This window comes from Mesoplodon densirostris, chromosome 1 (assembly GCF_025265405.1).
Source record: "Mesoplodon densirostris isolate mMesDen1 chromosome 1, mMesDen1 primary haplotype, whole genome shotgun sequence".
NCBI lineage: Eukaryota > Metazoa > Chordata > Mammalia > Artiodactyla > Ziphiidae > Mesoplodon > Mesoplodon densirostris.
The window spans coordinates 39,736,117-39,752,392 of record NC_082661.1 but is presented as its reverse complement, the minus strand read 5'-3'; the positions used below and the strand labels follow the sequence as shown (position 1 = coordinate 39,752,392).

The following is a 16,276-nucleotide window of genomic DNA, read 5'->3' as shown; positions in this document are numbered from 1 at the left end:
CTGAGCCTGCGCGTCCGGAGCCTGTGCTCCGCAACGGGGGAGGCCACAGCAGTGAGAGGCCCGCATACCGCAAAAAAAAAAAAAAAAAAAAAAAAAAAAAAGAAGAATTCTTATAAGACTCTTCAGATAAATTCATGTTGCATCATTTGCTTTGCCTTCTAGTTATTGAGATCATTTTTTGGCAAGATTCTGGCATAATACTGTGTTTGAAGGAAAAAATTATGACTCCACATTTTAGTTTTAATATTGAAGAGTTAAACTGTGTTAATGAGTTTGTATTTTATGCAGGTAAAATTCTAGCTATAGAATTTGTCTTCCTAAGGCAAGTGAACTTATGTGTAGCAAAGAATTGCATAGTTGCTCCCACTTCTTGACGAAACCTCTTAAGTCCTTGATTGAAAGTCTTGGCTTTCCTGAATTTGGCAACTCTCACAACAGTAGATTTTTTCGTGACAAATCCTCTTGCGCAGTCTGTGATTCAAGACTTGGCTCTCATGAAGTCGTAGAATACTTTTACAACAATAGCTAAGCTTTCTCTCAGGATTCATGGTAGAGTCTTACACACCAGTGCATACTGGTGAACAAAGCATGAAGTCACAGTGACGTGTAGAACTTCTGTCTTTACCAAAGCAGCAAAACCAGATGTTTTGCCAGGCATTAAGGTGTACTCTCTGTCTACAGAATACTGAGATTTCTTCAGGGGACTTTTTTTGGGCAGAGAAACTTCACCGTTTTGAAAATGTTACTATCTGCTGAAGTTTCCAAAAAGGACTCCAAAATAGGAATTATTGTTTGTGTCACCATGCATGTATTTGATGAAAACTAGTAGCTTGCTAAACTGAGACTTCATATGCTGAAGAGAAGTGGTATCTCCAGTCCTTTCATGACCTGCTTCATAGTTTTCGAAAAAAATGTCTTTTTTTGGAATGGATAAAACTGTTTGATAGAGTTACTACAACAGTCTTACTTTTCTATTGCAAACTACAAGAATGTTTGACCATTTCTGAGATATTTGCCTTCACCATGTTCACTCTGTGACTTTTTTGTTTGTTTGGCATTACAGTATCCTTGTAGGTAACTTTAATCAAGGATTTTGAGTTGGGGGGCAAATAAGGTGTTTGTAATGGTCCAGCCTTTGTAACTAAGCTGTGCTCTCACGTGTTCTTACACACACCTCCCACCTCCACCACACTTCCCTCCCTCTTAGTCTCTTATACCCACCCACCCCCGCACACGTGAATATATACTCTGTCTGATGTGGGTGCTTCTTCAGGATAGTTGGCTGAATGCTTCTGATAGTGAGAACTAGCCATATAAGAAGCACTTGGGATATTCCGTCCCATCGTGTTCAAGGAAAAAGTAAAACCCAAGGATACTTAAACTTTATTGTATTTTATTTTCTCTGTTTCCCGTTTAAGTTAGATTCAAGAGATGTCTACATAATGAAAAATGAGGCCATATTTTAATTTTCAATGGCAAGATATTTTAGTCATCACAATCTGGTAGTACAATTGTCAGTTTTGTTTCTCTGTAGAGGAGAAGAGACGAGATTTGATGAAATGACAAACCCCATGGGATATTGTTGTGAAACAGGGGCCAGAGTGAAAAGATAGCAAGAGAAGTATTTATGAAAATAAAATGCAAAGCCTGTAGTGTCATGTGGTAGAATATAATAGTAGCTACATCATCAGCAGAACTGTTCCAGGCATAGCATATTCTCTGTCCTCTCATAGGTTAGAATCTCACCCAAGTGAAAGGTGATGGGTTAATAGAAAATGGAGTTCTGTATGTACTACTAAGGATGTACTCAGTAAAATTATGTTTAGCTATTACATGATATTAAAACTCAGAGTTATGTAATTTGGCCAGAATTGATCACTTTAACATCTTGAAGTCAAAGTAAATCATTAAGATCTGCTGTGCTTATTTTATTAGCTCATGATTAATTAATATACCTAGACTATTTTTTGGATGAATTATTCACAGGCTCTAAAGGAGTATCCTAATGTGCTCCTACCTTTATCCTTGTGTATATTTTAAAAGGCAAAAAGACATTTATGGGCAGATGCTGTTGACAAAGCTGTATTTTACTAAACGGTGTTGTTTCCATTATAGGTTGAAACAGCATTAGAAAGCTAGACAGAGTAGATAAAAGTCATAAGATTATGAGGGGTTTTTTTGTGTTTTTTTTGCAGGAGTATTTCTTATTTTATAGATGATAAAACTGAGGCCCAGAAAGATGAAGTGCTTTGAACAGGATTATCCAAACAATTAATGACGGTATTCAGAGTAAAATTTGAATCCCCTGACACACTTGTGAACTTCTTTCTACAATATCAAGTCCATAAATCCTGGAATTGTAAAAGAGTTTTGAAGCTCTTCAGAATTAATCTCTGCACAGAGTCAAGCTCTCCTGAAAGGTCACATAATGATGATGAAATTGGCCTCTTTTGACAAGGCTCCTCACTTTATATTTAAAAACAGATTCTGGAGCAGTAACGACCCCTGATTAAGTAGAATAAGGATAGCTTGAGTTTGTTGGTGTTAAAAATATAATGCTGCAGGCTTCCTTTAAATCTTTGGAATTTGTCTTACAGATTTTCAGATAAATCACGTTTACCTAATGGTAAGAGTGCTAGTGAAATAATAATATATATAATAATATATTTTTAGGGCTTCCCTGGTGGCATAGTGGTTGGGAGTCCGCCTGCCGATGCAGGGGACACGGGTTCGTGCCCGGGTCCAGGGGGATCCCGCGTGCCGTGGAGCAGCTGGGCCCGTGAGCCATGGCCGCTGAGCCTGTGCGTCCGGACCCTGTGCTCCGCAGCAGGAGAGGCCACAACAGTGAGAGGCCCGCGTACCGCAAAAAAAAAAAAAAAAAAAAAAAAAATATATATATATATATATTTTAACCTTTAATGAATATAACATCATAAGAAAACTTAGCTGAGCATGGTAAAGCTGTTGTTATACAGCTGTGGAATTCTTCCAGAGAAATAAGTTATCTGATAATAAATATAATTGATTATCCAAAGTAGTTTTATTCTTGAAACATCTGTTAGATTTATTCTCTTACCAGTATTTTAGGTTGTGTCTGTAGATTTGCCTTTTTGTAATTGTGAACCACTATTATGGGAGATACGTAATTTTATCAGTTTTTCTATTTGTGTAGGATTAATTTTATTAGAAATGTCTTTAATGTTCTTTTGCTTGTAGCCTTAATTTTAACTAAGGAGAAACACTAAGAAGCTGAAGAAAATTGTGTTCTGGTGACATTTTTATAGGAGCAGAATGTTTCTTCTCCTCCTCCTCCCCCTTCCTCTTTCTCTCCCCCACCCCCTTTCTCTTCCTCCTTCTCTTCTCCCCCCACCCCCCCTTCCCCTCCTCCCTCTTGTTTTGAAGAAAGAGGAGCCAGTTGTCATGTTTTTGGTGAAGATTTCTAGACTTTGCAGAGACTGTCCTCAAATTAACCTGGTAGAGTCTTGACATTTTTCTCAGCAGACTTGGTACAAATTAGATGGCAGAGTGGTGGGTGCCAACTGACCATAAGATGTGCAGCTGTGTTAGTAAAATACCCAAATAATACTTCAGGATTTGAATGTTGCAGGGAGGTCAAAGTACAACTGATGCCTCTTATTTAAAAAAAAAAAAAAGTTTTCTGAGAGTGGTGTAACTACTTGAGGGAAGACTTTCTTATTCAATAATTTACAAGAAGGCAATTATGTTATACTTCTCTAGGAATCATTTCTTTGCATATTTGATCTTTTGCTTTATGAGCACGTGGCAAATTACTCTAAAATGAACTGTCGATGGTTCCCACCCCAATAAAGCTCCTAGCGTTGCTTCCTATCTAATCTATGCCTTACACTGTCTGTATTTGTACTTATGTTTCAGAATTAAAGTAGATAACTCACAATATTTATTACAGACTATGAATAAAGAATTAAAACATCCTACCAGTAGGGGTAAGTGTATATTTTGGAAAGATTCCCAGAATTTCTGAATTTAGAGAGAGAAATTTCTATTACATGACAAACTTACCCAGAATCTCTCCTCTCTCTCTCTTGTCTTCCTGCTTCTAGAATGGTAGCAGGTAAAGTAAGCATTAATACTTACTTTCTTTGATTAAACTCTCAGGAAAAAATTTTGAGGCTTTGATTTTCTTTTTTTGGGGGGGTTGTTTTCGAAGCAGTTATTAAAGTTCTTGTGTATTATGATCTCTCTATGTGAGTTCATTAGCTTATCTTTAATAAAGACTTCTATCTTCTAGAAATAATAAATATTAGCTTTATTCTAAGTGATCCCAAGAAGAGGAAATTTTCTAGTGTCTCTGAGGAATGAATTTATGCTCTAATATATAATCAGGTTATTTTTTTCTAGTCTGTTTACGAAATTTCCCCATATGGTAACCTAATGAAGTTTTCTCATTTTCTTTTCATTTAAAACAAAGTAAGGAAGAACAAACAAAGTAGATGTAACAGGAAAAGAAATGTATTTATCTTTCTGGTATTCCTGACAAACTCGTGACAATTTATTGGTTGTTTTTTGTTGTTATTGGGTGGCAGGGGAGGAGCAGTGTTTGAGAGGTACACACTTGAATTAGTACATATGCACTCTCTGCTGTGCCACGCCAGGATAGCTGGACACTTGAGAACAGCTCTGCAAATATTTATTTGTTACAAAACTTTGTCTTATGTGAAGCCTTCAATTGTAAAGCATTTAAAACTTAAAAGAGGGGCTTCCCTGGTGGCGCAGTGGTTGAGAGTCCGCCTACCGATGCAGGGGACACGGGTTTGTGCCCCGGTCTGGGAGGATCCCACATGCCGCGGAGCTGTTGGGTCCGTGAGCCATGGCCGCTGAGCCTGCACGTCCGGAGCCTGTGCTCCGCAGCGGGAGAGGCCACAGCAGTGAGAGGCCCGCGTACCGCAAAATAATAATAATAAAAAAAAAAAACTTAAAAGAAATTAGGATACTAAGAATGTTGTTGTCTAAAATTGTATCTAAGGAGATACGGACACACTTATGAATGGGTACATTTTTACTATAGGGCTTAAAACCATTTAAGGCTTCATTTTTATTTTTTAATTTATTCCTTGATTAATTATTGAGATATAGTTGACATAAAACAGTGTGTAATTTAAAGATGTGTAACATTTATTTGATACATTTGTATCGCAGTATGATTACCATTGTAGCCTTAACCTCTGTTGTGCCACAGAAGTATCATTTCTTCTAGTGGTGGGAACACATAAGATCTTGTCTTTGGCAAGTTTTTAATGTTTATAATGTAGTTTTGTTGTCTGTAATCCCTGTACTTTATATTAGATCTCCAGAAGTTATTTATCTACTAGTTGTAAGTATGTACCCTTAAACATCATCTCTCCCATCCCCTCACCCACCCCCAGAGTTTGGTAACCATCACTCTACTGTTTTCCAGTTCAGTTTTTGGTTTTGTTTTGTTTTTTTAGATTCCATATATAAGGGATATTGTACAGTATTTGTCTTTCTCTGTCTGACATATGTCACTTAGCATGACGTCCTCAAGGTCCATTGGTTTTGTCGAAAATGGCAGAATTTCCTTTTTTCTCAAGGCTGAGTAGTATTCCATTGTATGTATATATACATTTTTATCCATTCATCTGTTGATGGACACTTAGGTTGTTTCCGTATCTTGGCTGTTGTGAACTACCATAAACATGGAAGTGCATATAAAAAAAAAAAAACAACAACAAAGTAAGCTATAATTATCCTCTTTTTTGGCTTAAAAAAACATTCTTATTTTTTCTAACACATTAATTCTCCTGGGCTAAACTGTGTTTCACTAATACATGGTATTTAAGCCTGTTATCCAATCTGTATATTCATAAAATTTTAAGAGTTTTATACCTTGAAGGACCTTAGCAATTATTTCAGATGCATTTTAGTATAAATGATAAAACATCTGCAAAGATCATTTTGTCCTAGGTCATTTAATCTCTCTGTGTAACAACTCAAAACCATATCTCCTAACCTCAAATCCAATATCCTTTCTACTGTTCTATGTTCTCCTGTCCAAATTATTTTTCTTTATTATTTTGATCCCCAAAGTAGAAATAGAAACTTAAAAAGGAAAAAAAAAAAAGTGACTGTGTTATAATGTATTATAACTCTTCCAGTTTCAAGTCACAGAAACCCAACTCAAAATAGCTGAAACATAAGGAGACATTTATTGGCTTATATAACCCTAAAAGCTCTGGCCTGAATCTAGATGCTTAACAGATGTCAGAAATCTCTCTCTCTACTCTCTTTTTTTGTCTTTATATACTTTATTTTTAGGCAGACTCTCTGCAAGTAATGGCAAGGTAGTAGCTCCAGGTTTACATGCTGTCTACTTTAGCAACTGCGATGGCAAGAGAGCTACAATTTGAGCAAAAATTTCTAGTTTAGGTTCTGGTTTACCTGGATTAGGGCATGTACCCATCCCTGAACCAAACATTCTGACCAGAGGCTTGGGCCATATATCTGAAGCTGAAGAATAGGGCCCCCCTCCCCCTCCCCCAAACCACAGGGAGAGGACATCCCAAAGGGGGAAAGGATAATAAAAATATCAGTTTTCTGCTTCATATTATTCTCAAGAATCCTGTGGTTCATGTACCACTATTTAGTACACTACTTATAATTTGTTTCATAGAACTGAAGCACTGTAATACTCTAAGCTTTGGAGATTTTTTGTAGATGGGAAAAATAAGAGCTCAGAGAGGTTGTGAATCTTTCAGATTACATAGTTGGTATGCGTGCTATTAGTAAAACCCAGGACGTAGGAGTAAAAAAAATTAGAATCAGACTCATATTTAGGTTCAAATCTTGTTTTTGAACAAGGTGATTGATTATGTGCACTAGGACTGTTTTCTTATCCTTAAAATAGAGGAGATCTATCTTGTAAAGCGGTGGTAGTTTTAGGGATATATGTAAAATGTCTGGCATGCCACTTAATATACAATAACTACTGTTATATGTTGTCATTGTAGGAACTGGCATTCCTAAGAGCCACATTTCTTCCTTTGTTGAATTACTTTCCTGTAATAATCTTACTGTGATCGCTCTGAAACATGGATTTCCAAGCTTCAAGCAAACACTATCATTGTAAAACATCTACATTATTTCTGAGTTTAGAAGTGCCAGTGAAAAGTTTACTGAGGTAGAAAATTACTTTTTAAACTGAGGAATCTAGATTGTGAATTCATCTTGAAGATGATTTGAGAGTATTGATGCAGAGCAAAATGTGTAAAACTGGATCAGGAATGTCACTTTAACACAGGGTGCACTCTACAATGAAGACTTAGCAGTTATGGACTTCTTAGTGCTAAACATAACATCACAATATATTAAGCAAAAACTGGAAGAAATTAAGAAAAATTGATAACAATGCTAGTAGGAATCTTTTTTAATGTACTTTAAGATCAGGAAGTTACAAAATAAGAAGATATATAGGTGGCTTGAATAATATAATACAAGCCCATAAAATGTATTTCTTTTTTTGTTATTCACAAAACAGTTATCAATATTAATAATTCATTAGGCCAACCATAAAATCTCACCTCCAAGTAGAAATATATAAACCTCATCCCTTGGTTACAATTCAATAGAATGAGACATTTTGTTAAAAAGTTTAATCACACTAAATCAACCATTTGGAAATTTAAAGCCACTTACTTAAATAACTTTTGGACAATGAAGAAATAGAAATTTATATTAGGTATTATTAAGGTAATAACAAATAGATGGATTAATAAAGATGAAAATATAACTTTATGAATTAGCAAACAGTAAGCCATTTGAACTAATAAATCCAAACATTGTATAAAAATGCCAATATGGCTTCCCTGGTGGCACAGTGGTTGAGAGTCTGCCTGCCGATGCAGGGGACACGAGTTCGTGCCCCGGTCCGGGAAGATCCCACATGCCGCGGAGCGGCTGGGCCCGTGAGCCATGGCTGCTGGGCCTGCGTATCCGGAGCCTGTGCTCCGCAATGGGAGAGGCCACAGCAGTGAGAGGCCTGCGTACCACAAAAAAAAAAAAAAAAAAAAAAAAAAAGCCAATAAAATCAATACATCTCTTTTAAAGCCAATCAAAGGAAAAAGAAAAGAGGGGGAAAACAAAAAATCAGATGTTGGAAGTTTGAGAAAAGAGATAAAACTACAGTGTGGAAGTGACATTAAAAATTATATTCAGGTATATGCTAATTAATTTGAAAATTTCAATGGAAAATGGACAATAAATGCTTCAAGATGAAATCCAAAATCTGAATAGACCATCCAAGAGTGAAAATGTATAGGAGCCCTCAAGAAGTACCTGATGTGAATTGCATTTCAGATGGCTGCTATCAGACCTTGAAGCATCAAATAATTATGTTATTTAAATTGGTCCAGGTGTTAGAAAGTATGTAAAACTCCCCATATGACTGCTTGCATAGCCCTTCTACCTCAATATGATAAATATAACATTTTTAAAACCAGAAAGTATAATATGGGGGAAATTAAATGGTTTGGCGAAAAGTTAAGAGTACGTGGAAGGGAGTTGTGAGGGATAAGAGTGGAAAAAGAGGTTAGGCTATATTTTCATGTTAAAGAATTATAGTGTTTGATAAATTTGTTGTTATTTGAGTAGACACTAGGAAGCCATTTAACATTTTGAATTATTTGGTAATGTGATTAATCTTATATTTTTGTAAAATTAATCCAAAAGCAGCATAAAAAATGAATTGGAGCATAGATAAATGAAAGGCTGATAATCAGTTGGCTATTGCAAAATTGCAGGAGGCGACTGAATAGAAAGGCCACAGAAAACCAGAACTGGTATTTTGAGAAGCATTTCAAAGTCAAAATCTGGGTTTTGACTGAATCTCTTTGCTATATACCTGAAACTAACACAACATTGTAAATCAACTGTAGTCCAATATAAAATAAAAAAATTTTTTTAAAAGAAAAAAATCTGGATTTCGACATCTGAATAGACGTGAAGGAATCAAATATGAGCATTCTAAACAAGCTTAACCTCTGGTTTGCCTTCCATTTTGCATGGAGTGTGTGTGTGTGTGTCTGCACGCACAGATACACGTGTGTGTGTGTGTGTGTGTGTATGCCAGGTAGTTGATATGCTGACTGATATACCAATCTCTGCCTCGACTCTGCTGCCTGGACCATTGCCATAGTGCTGGGGTTCCCTCACTTCTCTTTACTATAACCCTGTGTATATCACTGCTGTCTCTCAGATTGTTTCCTTCACTCAACGATGGTGATGGTATTAGAATAGATTTTCGGCTCAGATGCTGGAGAAGACAGTGAGTTGAGTATAACGACAAATAACGGAAGTTGGTCCGTGCAAGAATGTGAAAGCTTCAGTTCTGGGATATGTTGTGTTTTAAGTGCTTCTGAGATTTCCAGCTAGAAATGTCCAAGTGTAGGAAATTCTGGACTGGGAGTTGGGAACAAAGTCATATTGAGAGACACAGGTTTTGGAGTTAATGTGTAAGACATAATTAAACCAGTGGAGTAGATAGGATTGACATAAAGAGGGAATAGCTAAGATCAATTTTTTGAGATATACCTGCATTTAGGGACAAAAAGAGAAGAGATAGCTGGTAAGGATAGGAGAAAACCTTTATTTTTAAAAATATTTTATTTTTATTTTATTTTATTATTTTATTTTATTTTATTTATTTTTTAAATTTTATTGTTTTTGGCCACACCGCACCACATGTGGGATCTTAGTTCCCCAACCAGGGATTGAACCCTCGCCCCTTGCATTGGAAGCGGGGAGTCTTAACCACTGGATCGCCAGGGAAGCCCCAGGAGAAAACCTTTAGGGAGTGTATCCTATGGAAGGAACAGGGAGTTTTCAAAGTGGCAGCTAAAAAATGGGCCACAATGATAATAAGAAAACAGTAGGAAATGACCATTAATGACCATTAAGAACTAGTGACCATGAAGAAATCAGCCTCATAATAACAGATTTCCAAGAGGTAAGGAGTAGAGGCTTCTCAAGAGTTTATATAAGAGAGAGAAGATGATAGTTTGAAAGAGATACAAGATTTTGGGGAGAGTGTGGGTCTTTGGTCTCAGAATTGTTTGCTTGTTTTGGATAAAGGATAAGCGTTACCTGAGCTTTTTCATTAGGTGGAGACAGGTGGAGAGAATAAAGGCAGAAGCTAGAGAGGAGATAATTAATAGAACACTTGCAAAAATGGAACCAATGTGAACATGAAGAGACACTGTTAGAAAATATCAGGACTAAAAAGATTTTAAGACAAGAGAAAATAATTTTGAGGGTGCTCACATCGGGTGACCTCAGGGTTCCCAGTAAAATGGGAACTTAGTTCTTTGAGGATGATATTTGGGACAGGACAGAAAGAGAGGTTTTAAAATGCTGAAATCATTATAGTCAAGTGTTAATAAGTGCGTAACAGAAGAAAGAGTTATTGAATGATACAGATTTGGAATAGATGAGACTGGTAAAGACAGTGGAAAAGTGGATTGGAAGGAATAGTGGGAGGAACACCAAATATCCTCCTGGTCTGTGAATATAAGGGAATTGAAGAAGCAGTGGCTGCCTTTTGAGATGATGGCCAGGAATATGATGCTAAGTCAATCTGAAGAATGCTAAGTTTATCTAAAATTAGAATGTTTTGAAAGTTTTACTTGAGGAAAAAAGTTAAGAATATAAGTATTTTTCTTCACAGTTAGAGTAGGAAAAGGAGAATAATTAGTGGTAGAGAGTAGAACTATATTTTTGGGATATAGTTATAGACCAGTTTAGCTTAAAAATTCTTGATTCAAGAATAGAATTGATTTTTATTAGTCTTAATTTAAATGAAAAAATGGAAAATTTGAAAATGTAATTTTTAGTCTTCAAGAGCTTTAAAGGTCAGCCCTCTTTTCAGATATGTAGAATTTTTGAAGATCAGTAAAAAGTTCATTTCTCAGATTTTTAAAAAGATATATCTTTAAATTTAATCTTAACATTCAAGATGCTGTACGTAAAACATGCACATGAATCATTTTTTTCAGTGTATGCATTCAGGAAATATGATATTTGAAGTGTTACAAATCACATTGTCAACTTAGTGTGGAAGTTTTACTCATTTTATTTCGAATCCTAGATTACAGTGTATTCTGTACAATACATTGAATTGTTAATTAAATTTTAGGAAGTATGCATGATGGCTGTTAAGAGATGAGAACAGAGTGAGGACGACACATTAAGGGCTATGGTCCATACACATTTGGGCCTTCCAAACTTTTTTTTTTTTTTTTTAAGGAAAACAAAACGAGTTTATTCATTACCAGATATCAAGATATAATATAAAACTGTAAAACTGGCTTGGTGGTGCTGAATTCTTTCAGCTTTTGCTTGTCTGTAAAGCTTTTGATTTCTCCCCAACTTTTTAATTTCTGTTAATTTGGACACATTGAATTTGAGATGCCGGTAAGCTAACAGGTAGGTAAGGATTGCAAAGTTAAGGTACAGAAAACTAATTATGCATAATTTGATAGTAAAATAATAAATTTACCATTATGTTTTTCACCATTTTTCTTTGAATTGTGTCAATAATTTTGATTCATCTTGTATTTACACATTAATTATTCATCCGCTGGTGAGAACTAACAGATTCACAACACTGTTTCTCTACACATTTGCCTTTCTGTTAAGGATTAACTGGGTGTATAAACACTTGCATTATAGATATGCTACCAGTCACTTGCTACTTGAGTAAAATTAAAGCCTTGAAAACCTTTTAATTATTTCATACAAACTTACACTAAGAATGGAGATAAAGAGAAAAAATATCATCTATCATTCCACTAAACCCCAATAAATAACTTGACAGCTTGGTCGTCTAGTAGACTTCCATTGATTTAATTTTTAAAATCTTATTTAATTTTAATTTTTAGACTAGATTATAAATACACATGGTTCAAAAAAGATTCCCACCCACCCATCTTCTGTCTCCTGTTTCCCCCAACCTGCTTTGCAGTTCTATATTTTATCTTGATAAATATGAATAAGTTTTTTTGCTGAAATGGCATTAAATAATGTATAAAAAATAAGTTTAAACACTTTTTAAACTTTAATGATAATTTTTAGCATTAGTGTTTGTAGCAGCTATTCAAAGCAACACTGTTTTATTGCCATTTCTTTAAGAAAATATGTAGAACTAAAAATCCAGCAATTCCAAAATTATACCTTAAATGTAGGTAGAATTTCTAAAACTGCTGATTCAGATTTCTGTAACATTCTGTAGTTTTAGCATGCTTTTGTCTAATTGTGTTTAGTGTTTAATCCTCATGAGAATCCTGTGAAGATGGTATTGTCTTCATTTTCCTGCAGAAACAAAGTTTGTGTTTTGACTGTCAACATTCAAATCTCAGTTTTCTGATTATATGATTTTTGTACTATAGCCAAAATCTTAGATCATTAGTCCTGATTTGAAATGGCTTTTATCCATTATTTGGCATTCTATGTATTTTTAAAATTGTAATAAAATCATGCTGACCTTTAAAAAACAACCAAGAATACTGAAACAAATACCTATATACCTGCCATTCAACATACTTTTCTTTAAATTTACGTAAATGTACTTTCTACTTTTCATTGGGGAAAGAAAAGTTTTTATCTCCAGAGTTTGTTTGTTGTTTTTTTTTTTTTGCTGTACGTGGGCCTCTCACTGTTGTGGCCTCTCCCGTTGCGGAGCACAGGCTCCGGAGGCGCAGGCTCAGCGGCCATGGCTCACGGGCCCAGCCGCTCCGCGGCATGTGGGATCTTCCCAGACCGGGGCACGAACCCGTGTCCCCTGCATCGGCAGGCGGACTCTCAACCACTGCGCCACCAGGGAAGCCCTGTCCAGAGTTTTTTTAACACATTGGGATATTTAGGTGCCAATATAACATCTAAAAGAGAAATATTGCAAATTCTAAGTTAAATGCTTAAATTATTCTGAAGTCATATCATGTAATAGGAAAAGAAACCTTAGATAAGTTCCCTAATACCTCACTTATTTAGCATCATTAGTGAGTGCATTGCTGCACACAGTAGATTTTTTTTTTTTTTTGAGATAAGTCAGGGTCCCCATTTAAACACCACATGAGTTGTATATATTTTTAGCACTGTAATACTTAACTTTTCTAAACATTATGTATTTCCCTGGTTACATGCAAAGAGGTGTATGTAGCTCAGGGACATCTCTAAGTACCTTTGTTATCAAACTATTGCATACATTTATGTCAACTGCATACTCTTGTTTTTATGGGGTTCTAAAGCCAGCATCACTTTTTGCTGCTGCTATTTCTGCCTCCTAAAGGCAATATGCCTTTATCTGATTTGCTGATTCTGATATGCTTTTGCCTGGAAAATAGGTATCCAAGTTTTTGAGGAATTCTGTGTTTAATAAGAATCTATACATGCTTGTGGGGAACCCTACGTGTAAAGAGCACAGCTGTAGTGCAGAGGCCTTTGACAGTTATTTTGGATATGAAGTGGCCTTTGCTTATTGGGTACATGGGTCAGAGATTGTTGTGACCATTGAATAGAAGGGGGTGTTATGATAATTGTATTTTAAGGGAGAAAAGTTATTCTGATGTTTCCTTTATGTTGATGTTGTTTTGATTTACTCTATTACTGAGCTGGATTTAAATATTAAATCATTTAAGGTCAAATTTCTAATGTATATATGTTCTTCAATGGATACAACCCAGTTACCATAACGATTTAGTGAAATAACTATAATGGAACTTTTCTTTTGAATTTGGCTTTTCTTTTTTTTTTCTGTCCACCAGGGAGTAACTATTCCCAGTCAGAGGCGCTATGTATATTATTATAGCTACCTGTTAAAGAATCATCTGGATTATAGACCAGTGGCATTGTTGTTTCACAAGATGATGTTTGAAACTATTCCAATGTTCAGTGGCGGAACTTGCAGTAAGTGCTCTAAATTCTCATCCTTTGATGTACTGGAACACTTTCTTAACATAGCTAGAAGTTTATGTAAAAGTCTAAAAAGAAATTTACCACACTTAAATTTTATGCAGGTTTGTATATTTCTTAAGTATCCAAACTAATTAATTAGCTCAGTTGTTCAGCACATTGGGCTATGGAAGCTAAGACCATTGGGTTTTAATGTCTTTGAAGCCAAATTATATTTATGAAAGAAATATTCTGTGCTGCAACTACCAAATGCAGCCTATATTCTGACTAGATGACTAAAATAACCTGTCCCATCAGCATGAGAGTAGCATTGGGATTCATCCCTTTACTGGTGTTAGGGCAAGGACCAATTCCTTGATACCTTAGTAAGACTAGATATTAATAGTAATGGTGATAGGGACAAGAAAAAGAAAAAGAAAACGATGATAAGAGATGGCAACAAGCTGAAGTATATTGAATGAATAGGGTAGATTCAGTGTGTGTGGAGTATTAGAGAAAACCTGGATTTAGATCTGAGTTCCAGTGCTAGATTTGTCCTTAATGTGCTATGTAACCGAGGGCACATCATCTGCCTCTCTTTGTCTTTGCTCATCAATAATATGAAGATATTCTGAAATCTGAAACTTCCTAGAAAAGTACTAAATAAGGATCATGTCATTGATGTCTGCCTCTAATTTATTTCTCTCTTACCCTAACCTCTATAAGCCTACCTCAGTCACCCTGGTCCTGTTCTGCTTCTCTGCTATTCTTTGCCAGAGTTCTTAGCTAAACTGATAGGAACCTTAATACTTTGATCCAAAGCAGGTAGTCAAGGGAGAACACATGGAAGGAAGTATTGTTCAGCCCTGTAAAAGACCAGACTGTTGCTGCTTTTTTCTGTTACATTAGTTTCTACCTTGGAAGTGATCAGTCATGTTTTCATGTTTAAGAACTGTGTTTTATTTATTCAGAATACAATTTTGTAGTTTCTAGATAAGATACCACTGTATTATTTTTTCTAATACCTCTAATAATATTTCAGTGATATTCTGCAATTTGTTGATGGTTTCAGTTTTTAGCTTAAAGTTTGCTTCTTGACAGTATTTATGTAATTAAAATTTTTCTGACCTTAATTTATACCTAGGGAATTAATTTCTTGATGTTGTTTATCTTTGTCAGATGGTGTGATCACCTTCATTAGATCTTTTCTGTATTCTTAGGGCAAATAACTTTACCAAAGACCACAGATCTATTAATACAGCATATGAAAGGCTTCTAAGAGACCTCACTGATGCTTTTGTCATCTCAGTACAATTTTTAAAACTCCTGAGTACAAGGTACTAGGCTATCAGAGATGATTGGCACAGGAACTTTAGATTTATAGTGGAGAAGGGAAAAGGAAGAAAATAAAAAAGCTCACGCTCTTCCTATAGTATTAGATATCACTGTAAGAGCCAAATGGTAAGGTATAAAATATTAGAGAAATAATAAGGGAGAGAGAACATTCAGTTCAATAATCTTATCTACTATAATTTTTTTTTCACATTGGTCTCTAGCAAACATCTGTCAGTTCTGCTCTACATTTAAATGGTGTGTGTGTGTGTGTGCGTGTGTGTGTGTGTTGGATCTTTCAGTGTATTACATTTAAACTTCTCAACTTACTACTGAAATCTTTTTAATCTTTACCAATTTGCTACTTCTCTGTTTATGCACTATGATTTAATACTATGTAGTAAAGCTGTAGTATAAGTAATATATAACTAATGGGAGGTTGTATGTATAAATCATAAATGGTATATTTAGAAAAATCAAGTTTGTGGGGATTGTCAAATAGTTTCATGAAGGAAGTCCATCTCTTTATTGAACATTTGAGAAAGCATACAGTTTAGATTGGCCTTAAAACCAAAGTATTACAGGCAATAGGAAATAGCTTGAATTGAAGCACAGCAGAAGGAAATGAGCTAGACAAGAAATATAGAGATGGAGAATAGAATAGGAACGGAATGTGTGGCTGAGTGTTGGAGGACTCCAAATGGGCATATCGGACTTGATTTGATAAATACTATGGTGTCAGTGGTCATACGAGAGGCTTAATAAGCTGTATTTAGGTACAGTTTTGTAGAAGGTAGTCATTGCAAGAGGGAGAAAAATGGTGGAAAGGAAAGCAGTTATGTGACTTGCTTTAAGCCAGATGTGCTTTGCTTGGGCAATCAAATGAGATGTGATTAGTTTTTCTTTTGCCATTTATATCTAAATATCTTGTCGAAGTTTTTATTCTGGTCAGGTGAATAATTCACAGAAAAGGGAAGACAGAAAAGGGAATCTAACTGAGACTTGG

General features: G+C 35.5%; 1 protein-coding gene across 1 annotated transcript in view; it reads left to right on the top strand.

The window, feature by feature from the left end:
* PTEN (phosphatase and tensin homolog) overlaps positions 1-16,276 on the top strand; it is a 91,365-nt gene that overhangs the window by 61,925 nt on the left and 13,164 nt on the right. Inside the window, exon 5 of the mRNA XM_060102431.1 lies at positions 13,812-13,953. Coding sequence (XP_059958414.1) covers positions 13,812-13,953 — 142 coding nt within the window. The remainder of the gene's footprint in view (positions 1-13,811; positions 13,954-16,276) is intronic.